We start from the raw sequence: 12961 nt of genomic DNA on the forward strand, positions 1-12961 counted from the left end.
AGTCTGCCTCCTGAGTGTGTCCCTTGTAGATCTGAGGAGTTGTAATCTAGATGGTCCTACTCTGACCCCTACATACACTGGCTCTTGGATCTCTAAGGAGGTGCTAATTTAGCCTCTGCCTGAGGCCACCCAGTAGGAGCTATGGATAGATCTGCAGATTCTTCTTTTTTGTTTGAGTTTTGGAGGTGCCCAGATGAGACCCAGGTGTGAAGCAGTGCAAGATGCTGTAAAGCCTTGGGCCTTCTTTTGGATGTTCTGGGTCTCACTGACTCAGCTACAGTTTGTTAGGTAAGTTTAGATTTCAAAGGATCCCGCCATTTATATGCAAAAGCCTCTGCGCACAGTTTGGATGGGGCTGAGTCTCAGGGCAGAGCAAACAGCAATGGCTTCCTGTCAGTCCTGCCCAGTCTCAATGTCCCTTGGTAATTGCTGCAAGCACCTCTGAGAGAAAACCACCCTTGAGTTCTGCCTGCTGCCAGACAGCCTAGTTTCTCCCCAAATGAGTCTGGGTTCCCAGAATCTCACCGGGAACTGGAGTTCAGAGCGGTTGGGAATTTTTGTCTCCCTCTCACTTAAAAAAGACAGCTGTGTACTCAATTGCCAGTCCTCTTGGTGTGCACCTCCGTACCTCTGCCTTTATTTCCGCAGCTCCTCTGAGTCTCAGTGTGCTTTTCTCTTTCCTTCTAATTGTAGAATTTCCAATCAGCCAGCCTTCCTGTGGTTCTGGATGATGTCCCTTTTGTCTTTTAGTTGTAATTTTGAAGTTGTTGTATGAGGCAGCAAATTCAGCTGTTTACCTATGTCACCATCTTGGATACTCTCTCCTTTTGAGTCTTGTAGAGAAATACATTTATCCAGAAACTGATTGATTATTGCTTTTCTCCCATTATTTGTCCATCCTCTGTCTCCTTCATGAAATTTTCTGTATCAGAGAGTAAGGGAGAGTTTGAAGCTTTTTATGGCTATTATGTAAGAGCATGGATGCGTATCTAACTGGTTTTTCAATAAAGTGAGCATTTAAACTAACATGATTTTCTTAGGTTGAGCAGGAATGTTTCTTTTAAAAATATTTTTATTGATTTCAGAGAGGGAGAGACAGAAATAGAAGCATCAATGATGAGAGAGAATAATTGATTGGTGGCCTCCACCCCTTACTGGGGATCGAGCCTGCAACCTGGGCATGTGCCCTTGAGCAGAATCAAACCCAGGGCCCTTCAGTCCACAGGCTGATGTTCTATCCACTGAGCCAAACCAACTAGGTCAGGGATTTTTCCTCATGCACTGGCATAGCAGCCACAATCTAATCGATGCTGAATGCATCTATGGTCATACTTTGGAAAAATGTTGCATTCAGTTCCTTAGAGCTTTTCTGGATTCATGGTGCTTTGTGTTTTTATTCTAACAGCTGCTTATTTGCATAAACTGTTAAAGACACTTCCCTACTATCGCTGGGATATTTATCCCTCTAGCTTCTGGGATATTCTTGTTCTTATAGATTCTTTAATAAACATCATCGATAACATCTTTTCTTTCAACAAAAGTTCTGCCTAGCTGAAACCTCATTATCTTCTTTCAACTACACAACAAAACTAAGCTTTGTACCATATTACCTTGGCATATCAATAACTTCATTAATCTCCAGGACTTTCCTGAATTTCTCTTAGTTTCTTTACAGATCTTTAGATACTGTAAAGTAATGATCAATTCCATTTGCTTTATTTAACAAACAAATATTGGGTACCTATTATGTTGCAGGCATCAGGTTACCTGTTTGAGCTACAGAGTAGAGGAGCTCACACTTGGTTTTATGGCTTGATTCAGCGGTTCTTAACTGACACCTCCAGGACTGTATTGAAAAGAGGAACCCCCTCCTATGCCTATTAAATGCTACAAGGAGAATGCAACTAATTAAGAAAGCAATTCAGGTTACTGAGGTGATAACAAAACAAAAAAATAAAAATAAAATAAAGGGGGGGAGGTTAAAGCAAATAAATTGGGAGAAATACTGAATCCAAAGACACTTGGGAAGAAGCATACTTTAAAGGTTGGATTTTTTTTTTTTTAGGACGATATAAGGTTTCATTTTGTTATGTGTATAAACAAGAACAAGTTAAATGAAAATAATAGGAAACTGCCCATTTCATTATTTTTACGTCAACATATTGATCACAGCATTAATGTTCTGTGTTGATATGATTCTTTTATAGCATTTCCTCCCATCAAAAAATGTTGAGGGAGAGTATTACCTCTTAGTGAAGTTTTCATAAGTAACATGAGGTTTTTTTTAGATGTGGGGTCCCCGAGGGCAGGAGACGATTTTTTCTTTGTGTTTTGTTGAAGAAGTTTGAAGGCGTAATTCCGGTTCTAGAGGTGCAAGGAATCGACTAAGCCATCGCTCCCCCTGCTCTATACTGGCTGAAGGAGGACACCCCCGTCTCCTTTTGTTTTCTGAAAATAAAAGTAAGGAGGCAGAGGGTGTTAAGAGTGAAAGGCTTTCTAGGCGTTAAACCTGGGTGCTTAAGACTATCCACGAACCCTCCAGCTTCTACTTACTTCAGTGGCTCCTGGAAAATACTGTAGAATGTAGATGTTCCCCCCAAATAAAAGGGCTTAGGGCAGAGAGGCTGGTCCGGGAGACGCGGGAGAGCGCGCAGGTTGGGGCAGCCTCCAGGTCTGGAGCGGAAGGTGCGTGCATTCTGCAGGTGCCGGGATTGTGGGCTCGCACCGCCCCGGCTCCAGAGAGGGCGGGAACGGCGGCGTGGCTGAGAAAAGGACTTGCCCTCCGAAGCAGAGCCCAAATGTATCCCAAACTGCAGGCGTCGTCGGTCCCGGCGAGTGCCCACCTCTGGCTCGGGGGAGGGGAAACGGCATTTGCAGAAACCGCAGGGAGAGGAGCCCCTCGTTTGGGACGCTAGAAGGCTGGCCCGGCTTAGCTCGTTCCCGACTGTCTTCCCGTCATTGCTTCCCTCACGTGTCCATCATTCCAACCTGCTCTTCCCATTGGCTGTTTCGCCTGCCACTCGGTTCCGCCGCGCTGACCCCCATTGGGCCCCCGCCGCACGAGGCCCCGCCCCAGGAGCTGGGCACCAACACTAGGGCGCCGAGGAGCGAGAGCACGGAGCTGGCTCTGGGCTGGGGGAGGCGGCGGCGGACCGGGAGGAGGCGGAGGAGGAGGAGGAGCGGGGCAGCGGGAGGCAGCGGCGGCGGCGACCCGGCTGGGGTGATGGTGCAGGTGCCCGGGTTGGGCGCGGAGCTGCCCCGCTGAGGGGCGCCTGGTCCGGGGTCCGCAGCGCCGCGGCGTCTCTCCCGGGAGCGGCGGGCGGGCGGCGGCGGGAAGATGCTGAGCAGGTTGATGAGCGGCAGCAGCAGGAGCCTGGAGCGCGAGTACAGCTGCACCGTGCGGCTGCTGGACGACAGCGAGTACACCTGCACCATCCAGGTCAGTGCCGCCCGCCCGCCCGCCCGCGGGACCCCCTTCGTCCCCGGAGTCTGGCCAACTTGGCCCCTTTCCTTTCGCCGCTGCCCGGAGGCGCCCCAGACCCCAGCGCTTTGTCCGCCCCTGGCTGACTACGGAGCACGGCCCCCGTGTGCGGGGCGCCTCCTCCTCCCGAGCCCCTGTCCGTGGCCAGGCGCCGGGCGTTTGGCGCCGCTGCGGGGCGAGTCGCCGCGTTCCGGAGCCCCAACTCGGTCCCCACCCTGCTCTTTCCCGGGGTGAGGGCGCTCCATCCCGGCTGCTGGAGCCGGCCCGGGGAGGGGGCATCGTACGCGGGCGTCCGGAGGGGGGCGGGCAGGGCTGGAGGCTCCTTCCCTGGCCGCCCCGTCGGGGGTGGGAGGGGGCGCGCGCAGGCTTTGGCTCTCCGGCCCAGCAAGGACGGCTAGCAGGCTTTTCTTATCTCTCCTTGGTGGGAAGGATAACGCCGGTATATGTCATAATCCCCCCCCCACCCCCCCCCCATTCTCCAGCATTTGTGAGTCAGAGCTCTCTGAAGGTAGAACTGAACGCGCAGCCCATGCACAGTGGCCTATTGAAGGCAGCCCAGCCAGCCCGCCCTCTGGGTGTTCAAGATCCAGGCCCCCCCCCACCCGCCGTTCGCTCCCCAAATCTTATTCTGTTGGGCAGTTTTGGGGGGAGGGGGGCGTGAGGTGAAGATTTAGCAACAAGTCCCAGCGATTTCAGGGTTGACAGTGGCAAGAAAGAATCGGTGACTTACAAAAACACACACACACGCCAACAATAAGATAATGCTGCACAGCATTCCCACCAGAACCGGGTATTTTTGAAGGGCTTTGTACAACCTCTGGCTTAATGCTCCTTCGCCGCCGCTGTGTGGCACGTCATGAGTAGTAGTCTTCCCCGGGAGGGAGCGCGGTCATGGTCCTCTCTCCTCCTCTGTGAAGTCAGAGGTAGGAAGCACTGACGATGCTGCTGCTCCGGCGTGTAGTTGAGCAGCCGGGTGGATCCTGCGCTCACTGCCGGGGACTCTGCTCTTTCTGGAGAAGCAAATAGAGTTGGACCCGCAGGGGTCTCTCACCTGGTCCCTGTTTCAGCAAGAAATCAGAGGGGCTTCTCGCCTCAGATGATGTGGCAGACAAAAACTGTCGGCCCAGGTCCTATCCTCTTTGTCTCCCTGCCTACTCTCTCCCCCCCCCCCCCCCCACGTATTTATTTATTTTTTTGCTGACAATGCTCAATAGCGGAAAATAGCGGTGTGTGAGAAAGACGCCGCCGGGTAGTGGATGAGAGCAGCTGCCTCTGCTGACTCCGTGCTCAGTTCTGCCTTCTCTCCTCTCCACTCCCTCTTCCCCCCTCCTCCCAAACCAGCTCTGGGCATAAGGGATGACTGCTGCCAAAGACCCGTGAGGGCAGAGGAAAAGAACAAAATCTCTTTCTAAGGTCACTTACATACAGATTAAGCAACCATAAAGATTCTAGCCATCAAGTGAAAGGATTATTGTAGTTGAATATGATAGAGATGTTATGTGTTATGTCCTTGCTGAATAAGTGGCATGCTACTTTTTGTTTCTATTGTATCTTTATGTCATTGTATAGTGTTTTTTTTTTTAGTGGGGGAGGAGAAAAGATTGAGTTGACCCTTTCACCATTTGAATACATTGTCGAGAGCCTTTAAAGTATTTATCCTTTTTGTTTTAAAATTTAAGGCTTTACACAACAGCATATTAAGGGCAGTGCAAGATTAAGACTTCACGACGCCTAAAAATACTTTTGGGGTATACATTGGTGAAATGAAATTCCCAGGACAGGTCATTAACTTCTGCCAAGGCGTAGTAAAAATGAAACACAATTCATGCCTCCACCCCACTAGTGATAATCTTGCGGTTTTAAGGTATCACAATAAGGCAATTGGTTATTTTTCCCAGTTAGTGGAACCTTTAAAGTTGTGAGTAGTTTTCATTACTATTGAAAAAATAGTGTTTTTAAGTTAAGCAGAACTTTTTGCACTTATGCTTACTATGTGGTTGCATTTATTTATTATAATTTAATGTTATAGAAATTTAGGAAAATTAAAAGTACAATTTTAAAAATTAAGCTTGGTATAACATGACCATACTGTAACATGTCCACTGTCTAGACATGTTAATGATTGTGTATAGTGATTCTTGCATAAGATCTAAAAGACACAGGGGTTCTAAAGTATATATAATATGGTTATTTTTGGGCACCACTATTATGAATTGCTGTTGCTTTTATCTTTGTGAGGAAATGTAAGAAAAGACAGTATTTTATGTGAAATTAACATTTTGTTTATATAGCTTGTCTGAGCATTCAGAGACTAAGCTTTTCTTAGCAACTTTTCCGGTTGTGCATTTCTCTGTGTGTGTTTGTGTGCTTATTTGTAAAATTCTGGGTACAGGGTTCTTAAAATCAGAATTGAAAGAAACTGTGAACTACTTACTAGGTTAAAGCAATATCCCCAACATTTTAGGAATTGCAGTACCGTATATTTAAAAAAAAAATTGGTGACATTTTGAACTTCTTTTCCTTATTGTATGCCATATTTTTCTTTAAATAAGGTATGTATTTCAGAGCTTCTTGAGATAATTAGACACCACCTAGTGTATTGCAAAAGCAGAGCTGCAATAGCCACATTTGGTACATTTCAGTTGTAGGAAATTCTGTCAAAAGTATTGGTCTAGCCTTTAATATTGCAGCAGTTATAATGATCTGGCATTTAGGATGTGATTATTAGGGCGATGAAAATGCCTTATGTCCTCTCAATGAAGGTTGCCACAGTTATCAAACTATTCTTTTATTCTTTCTGATATGCAGATGTATTTGTAGACCGTGAGAAATGAAAGCACACATACACAGTGAGGTTGTAGTGTAATTGCTCCCCTGTTGAAGAACATTGTTAACAGCTCCCTGCCAGTTTTGAAGGTCATTGTCTCATAAATGCAGATCTGGCCCATATTTTTCACACATCTGTTTCATTTTATTCACATCTATATTTATTTACTACATTTACTGCCTTGCTTGGTTATTTTACTTGGTAGAAAAATAGGAAAAGTAAAAAAGGTGCCTAATATCTTTGAATGCAATATACCAAATGGAGTCATTTTAAAGCTTAGGCATATGATATCCTAAGGAATAGACTTTCAACTATCTTTGAGGTTATAATAGTTTATAAAATATTAAGAATATTTGTTGCATAAATGCCAGTAGAAATATGTATTAGAAAATACATGTTTTCAAATCAGAAATATTAACTCCTTTTGCGATTATTGAAAAGTAGAGTTACCCTGTAAATGAATTAGATTTTGCTGGAACCTATTCCAATAACTACTGATTAAATAGCTAGGTTAAATTGGTTTTTGCAGTTAATGAGGTACTACCATTAATAAAAATGTGTGTGTGCAGAGACAAGTCTATAATGAAATTAAGGTTTGGGTTTGATGTGGCTCAGCCACTTAGTAATTGTACCCTTACTCTTAGTAAGGGAGGCAGCATTAGGGGAGAGAACAGATGTATTGAGCCCTGTATTTGTCAGGCATTCTACCTGTGTTATACTGTACCTCACAACATCATACCCATTGTAGCAGCTGAAGAAAATGGGATTGTGGATTTGTGGGGGAACCGATGTTTGCTGAATGGCTAGCCCTGTATGAGGCGCTCTGCTGTATGCTTCACTCATTTGGGAGGTAGGTGGTATTATCCTCTTTTTAAAATGAAAGACAGGCCCAGGTGAAGGTACTTGCTCAAAGCTAGCAGATGGCTGATTCTTTTGTCTCCAAATCCCATCTTTTCCTCTTTATCAATTCTCCCTAAGTCCCTTCTCCTGTCTATACCTTAATTTCCTCATCTATAAAATGGGAATATTAATACCCTGTTTCCCTGAAAATAAGACAGTGTCTTATATTAATTTTTTCTCCCAAAGTTGTGCTAGGTCTTATTTTCAGGGATGTCTTATTTTCAGGGAAACACAGTACTTAGTTCACAGTAAAGATAAAATTAGTTAGAAATATTATGAATAATAGGGAAAAATTAAACAGAATAATACACTATACTTACATTGGGCCTTATTCTATGCAAATAAAAAATAGAATTGAGAAATGTTTTATTTAAGCAGTAAGTTCCCTTAAGAGGACTTCTGATAAATCTCAGTGAAATTGTAAAATCCAAAGCTGGGATGTGGAATCTTTATTAGAACTGTTCTTTAAATTTTAAGAGTTCAGGTTTGCTTTCCTTCTGTCCCACCAAGTCTTTGGCCTTAGAGGGGCACTTATTGCCTGGAACGTTCTCTGTCTTTTCTAAGAACTTCAGTGTCATATTTGGTAAGCGGAATCCTTGGTTTCATTGTATTTTCATGAATTTAAAAAAATATTTTAAAAGCAATTATGCTGTCTCAGGATCTCTGTTACAATAATAAGCAAGATTAATTCTTAAAACTAAGATAGCTCCAGAATCAGCCCTCCAGAATCCTAACATCCCTTGTATTCTGTTTCTTAATTTGTGTTTTTAAACATTTATTACAGAAAGTGAATGCAAACCATCCGTTTTCATACAGAAGGTAAATTCTAGATGTCCATTTTTGCTCTGATTCTTTTTGTGTTTGAAAAAGTACTGTTTAAGGAAGCATCAGTGGCATCCCAAAGAAACCTAGAAGCATTCACCACACAGGTTTTACTCAGTGGGATTTGCATTGATTTGCATTTTATTAAATGCTTGAAATGAATATGCTAGATGAGGCTATTCAACATAATGTAAAATAGAAGAGCATGTGGTTTTTGAGTCTTCTGTTTGCTACATTGTCCAGAGACTCTTTATCATGTCTGTGCTATCATTAATATGACACACACAAAAATGTTTGCCAAAATGAAATCAGACAACCTAAAGACAGAAAGTAATCATTTTTATTATTCATTTGGTTTATGGATAGGTATTAAAATGTATAACTCACAATCAGAAGAAGCAAGGCATTAGTTTTAGAAGGGATTTGCCAGTGATATAACAATTACTATATTAAAATATTTTGAATTCCTTTTAGAACTTTATTTTCATATAGATTGTACTTTAGAACTTAAAAGAAGAGAGTCAAGAGAAAACTGTAAATCTTAAGCCCTAAGAATTATATAGTTCAGTGCTTTGCGTAGTTACAGTTCAATAAATATTTGTTTTGATTTGTTTGTGCTACATGATTTCGGTGTTGACTTCTTATGCCTGAAAACAATAAACATTTTCTAACAAATGTACAACCCTTTTTGTAGTTTCAGCCCATCCATTTCTAAACCGTTCTGCAACTCCTCTCCCTGGTGAGAGGTACAGTCTGTCAGTAGGGTATTTTATGGAGCCTTTGAGGTCTCTGATAACTTTCTGCAGTTATCTTTTGAATGAGTGGAGCTCCAGTCTAAAGCTTCTATACTTTTTAAGTTAATCTCTTAGGACTCCAAGCTTTTCAGGTCCCTCCTCTCCATCTTTGCAGGTTTAGAAGGCTTAGGTCAAATGGACACTGTAGAGCAGTGCTTCTTGGAGCATTAGGTCTGGCAGAATTAGGACACTGAGTATAGTGGTTACCCCAGTCACAGAAACCTCCTTGACGCCTTTCCCCTAAGTAGTATCACATAAAATGACCTCCTTACGGCCTCATTTTCTAACATCTTGCCCCAACAGGAAGTGAACCATGTTTCCCAACCTGTTTCTAATTAATGTCTATTTTAACCTGACTTCATTTTCCCTCTGACAGTCTCGTCTGTAACATCCTGTCTGACTCTGCGGACCCTGTTTCGTGGAGCAGCCTCTTGGAGGTCACTCTTCTTCAGCTGTGCCTCACCAGAGCTTGTCCAACAGATGTGACTATAATGGAGGATTGGCAACAACCTTACAGCTTCTCTGTCTCACTACATGGTGCATAGGGAGGAGGGTGCTGTCCTCCTAGAGATCAGGTGGCAGTTCTTGGCTCCTCTTCTCTGCCATTTAACCTTTGGGGCTCAGGCCAACCGCCTCAATGGTTTTCTCATGCAGCTGAGAAATACGAAGAGTACCAAAACATGGGATGGGTGTAAGCGGTGGTTTCTCAAAGCATAGTTTGTGGATGATCAGCGTCAGTTTCACCTGGGTATTTGTTAGAAATGCACAACACCTTGTCATGTCCTTTGTAGCTGGGTCTTCCATTCCTTTAGGTTGGCAATACAGCTTTTTGAACTTCTATAAACATTTTAAATATAGGTAGAGCCAAAGATCGACTAGGGAGATCAGTTTCTGTGGGAAGCCAGCTTCTAGATTTAAATTGTGAACCTCTTGCCTCCCAAGACCACCTTGTGATCCTCATTAATGTTGTCATCAACATGTTGAACAAGATAGGGCCCTTGCATTGGTCTTTCACGGATTGTAATTGCTATACTATTTCTATGAATGGTGCTTTACCTTTGTGGTCTTTCCAACTTAATTGTATAACATCCTGGGTTTGGAAGGCAGGGATTTGTAAAGACTCTTAGGTTCAAATTCTCTAGGCTTTTGCTTGCTAACGTCAAACTAGATACCACTTGTGTGAAATAAGTCCTCTGAGGAGATCCTTCCGTGCCATGCTCATACAGGCAAAATAATTAGGCCACATGCTTGGCAACTACTGAGTTTGTGTACAATAGCTCCATTCACTTGTCTACAGAAAACACCCCTTTGACAGTGATTATAGCTTTTATTCCCCCTCCTCTACTTATGACTCCCTGCATAACCATGACCTCATCTGCTGGTCCATATTTAGAAACCTTCTAGACCACTCCAGAAATGCTTTAGGATTCATTCCTATATATTAAGGATTGTTTCAAAGCCTCAGACAATCACTGCTTACCAAGGGAAACCACTCAAGATCAGGACCAAACCTAGCTACTATGTCTTATTAGAGCCATCTTACTGTGTCACAACTCAGGGGCCCTTTCCCTTTTGTTGACATTGTGAACCTTGCTAAAAGCAAGAGGAATAGAAGAAGAGATGGGTTAGAGCAGTAGCTTCTCCAAGTGTGGATTGTGGATGATCGGCATCAGTTTCACCTGGGCACTTGTTAAATGCAAATTCTTGGCCCTACTTGGAGACCTAACAAATCAGAAACTTGGGGAATAGAGCTGGGCAATCTGTTTTAGCAAGTCTCTCAGGTGAGTCTTAGTTTGCTGAGGTTTGAGAATCACTACTAGTGGGTTATACGGAGATTTAGTAGACAAAGTTGATGAGTCTTGTTGATTGAATTATAATAGATGAGGAGAAGCCAAGAGTCAATCTAACATTTTTTTAACTTTTTATTTTCTTCGAAATGGTCTTAACGGATTCTCTTACCCTTGTAAGGTAAAAGTTAGGTTATTTTGCAGATATGCATACCTATCTTCAAGTGGGCAGGATTTTAAACATTCTGCAATGGGTCATAATTCCAATTTGATGCTCTTATTTTTGTGTTCCCTGACCTGAAAATATGATTATTTTATATCTGCATATTGATTTTCAAGAAAAATTTTAGAATTTAAAACACTGAGGGATTAGGAAGGAGTAAAGGTGCCTAAGGGCTGAGGGACTGCAAACATGTGAATAGCAAACTGTAAGACATCCTGGAATTCAGGGCTGTGACAAGGTGATAGGCTATGGCGGTGCAAATGTGGGGGACTCAAAATTAACAGATATTTCTCAAAGGAGTTGAGATTTAAACTAGGTCATGAAAGAGTTCCAAAGCAGAAAGTGGGCTATGAGGGGGGTGGGGTGGGTAAAGGGCACTCCAGGCTGACAAAATAGCAGACTCCTTTTAGATAGAAAAGCTAAAAATGTAAGGCCAAATAAACATGCTTAGTCTTTACTATGTTTACCTGACTTACTCTGGTACAGTTGAGGCAAACAACAGAAATCTACTTGTCTACAAAAGAAAATTGCTGTCAGCAAATTTCAATCATTCTTGACGTGTTCAGAGGAGTCAATCTAAACTAAAAATAAACGCATTTGGCTTTAGGTTAAGTCTAATTCCAAAACTATAACACACATTAAGATTCCTCACAAAGCAATGGCACCGTTGAGAGAGAAGGTAGATTCAGATATCCATCTTCATTCTGTGGCTGCAGCCACTACATGTGAATTTTATGTCCAGCAGACCTCATCCCTGGCATCATTTTACTTATCCGACCAGAAACGAGGGTATCAAATTCCAACATTTAACTGATGTTTGGAAATCCTTTAACTGATACATGGCCACCTAAACTGTGCATTAACAGTTAGGAACTGTGACCCATGGGTCCCTAAAAGGCATACTCAGCATTTCTCTTCCCACACCTACGTGGCCACCAAGAAGAGCTTTGCTAGAAGACGGAGTGCAGCTTCAGATTTCCCAGTGAGCCCTGGCCTGCCAGCTCCAAAGCTCCCAGTCTCACACAGGGCGCACTTTTTAGCCCTCAGCACAATGCCAGGCTGGGGCTTTGGGAACGGGAGCCTCTAAGAAAGCATTCTTTGGCATTTGGGCAATCAGTGTTCGGCAGAAAGCCAATGCTAATAGGTTATTTTGCTCTGGAAAAGAAAAAGAAAAAGAAAAAAAAATAGTCTAAAGACTGATGAATAGGGGAATGACTGACAATATGGGCACTCCACTTTGTTGGAGAGATGAGGGAGGCTTGCTGTGAAATGGTATGATGGGAGCCAGATAAATTAGCAAAGGCCCACAGGCCCAAGCCCTAAAAGAAATAGTGGTACCTCAAAACAGCGTGCCCCAAGGCACACTCACATGTCTGGCCACTTTCATTGAATTTGTCGTAGGGAAAAGCCAACCATTGTGAACCCTCACAGCCTGGTATTCCATCCAGGCATCCATAGACGGGCAAGTTACCCTTGGCCTCCAGGCAGGTGCAGAGCCTTCTGTCTCTATAGCTTGATTCAACACAGGAGCCTGGACCCCAACCTTATTTTGAGGACACCTGAGTGGACCAGGTGCTTTAGGAGTCCCAAAGGATTCCAAAAGCTCTAGGCAGGATGTGTCAGTAAGAAGCTGCTTGGCATGAGTCAAACAGATAAGAACATTGATCACAACACAAAGAGGAAGAATTAATCATGTCATCTAAGGCTCTCAAGTACTTCTAGGGGTAATTTAGGCTGGAGAAGGCATCCAGCCTGCCCTCTTTTCAGATTTTTCCCTTTAGAAAAACCCCAAAGATCCCCCCCGAGTTATGGAATTGGAAGGTTGTGGATCAGAAGGACTATGGACTGGCAATGATGCCTGGGATGATAAGCGGCATGTTGAGCCTGCAGTTTCACAGCACACACTCATCTGTACAGCAGAGGATCTCATCAGCTCTTTGGGAGCCCACTCAGAAGAAATTTGGCTGTTGAAAGATAAGCGTCTGATCAAAACATAAGGTAGTTCCAGCACTGCAGTGCAACTTCTTCAATCGATGCAAGCTTTAGATTTCAATGCATGTGAAAAAGGCTTTAAAAAAAATGGAAGTTTGCTTGGTGTAGTTGCAGGATATAAAGATACTGAATCAA

General features: G+C 43.5%; 1 protein-coding gene across 5 annotated transcripts in view; it reads left to right on the top strand.

Annotated features, from left to right (window-relative positions):
• Positions 1 to 3096: 3096 nt before the first annotated feature.
• The window catches only part of FRMD5 (FERM domain containing 5), a 263050-nt gene continuing 253185 nt past the window's right edge, over positions 3097 to 12961 (top strand). For 3 of the 5 annotated variants that reach the window (XM_045583148.1, XM_036443779.2, XM_036443770.2), the window contains exon 1: positions 3097 to 3439. In XM_045583148.1, coding sequence (XP_045439104.1) covers positions 3338 to 3439 — 102 coding nt within the window. In that variant the 5' untranslated portion in view covers positions 3097 to 3337. The remainder of the gene's footprint in view (positions 3440 to 12961) is intronic. The other 2 variants (XM_036443789.2, XM_036443756.2) reach the window with 2 other exon arrangements.

This window comes from Pipistrellus kuhlii, unplaced genomic scaffold (assembly GCF_014108245.1).
Source record: "Pipistrellus kuhlii isolate mPipKuh1 unplaced genomic scaffold, mPipKuh1.p scaffold_m20_p_1, whole genome shotgun sequence".
Classification (NCBI taxonomy): Eukaryota; Metazoa; Chordata; class Mammalia; order Chiroptera; family Vespertilionidae; genus Pipistrellus; species Pipistrellus kuhlii.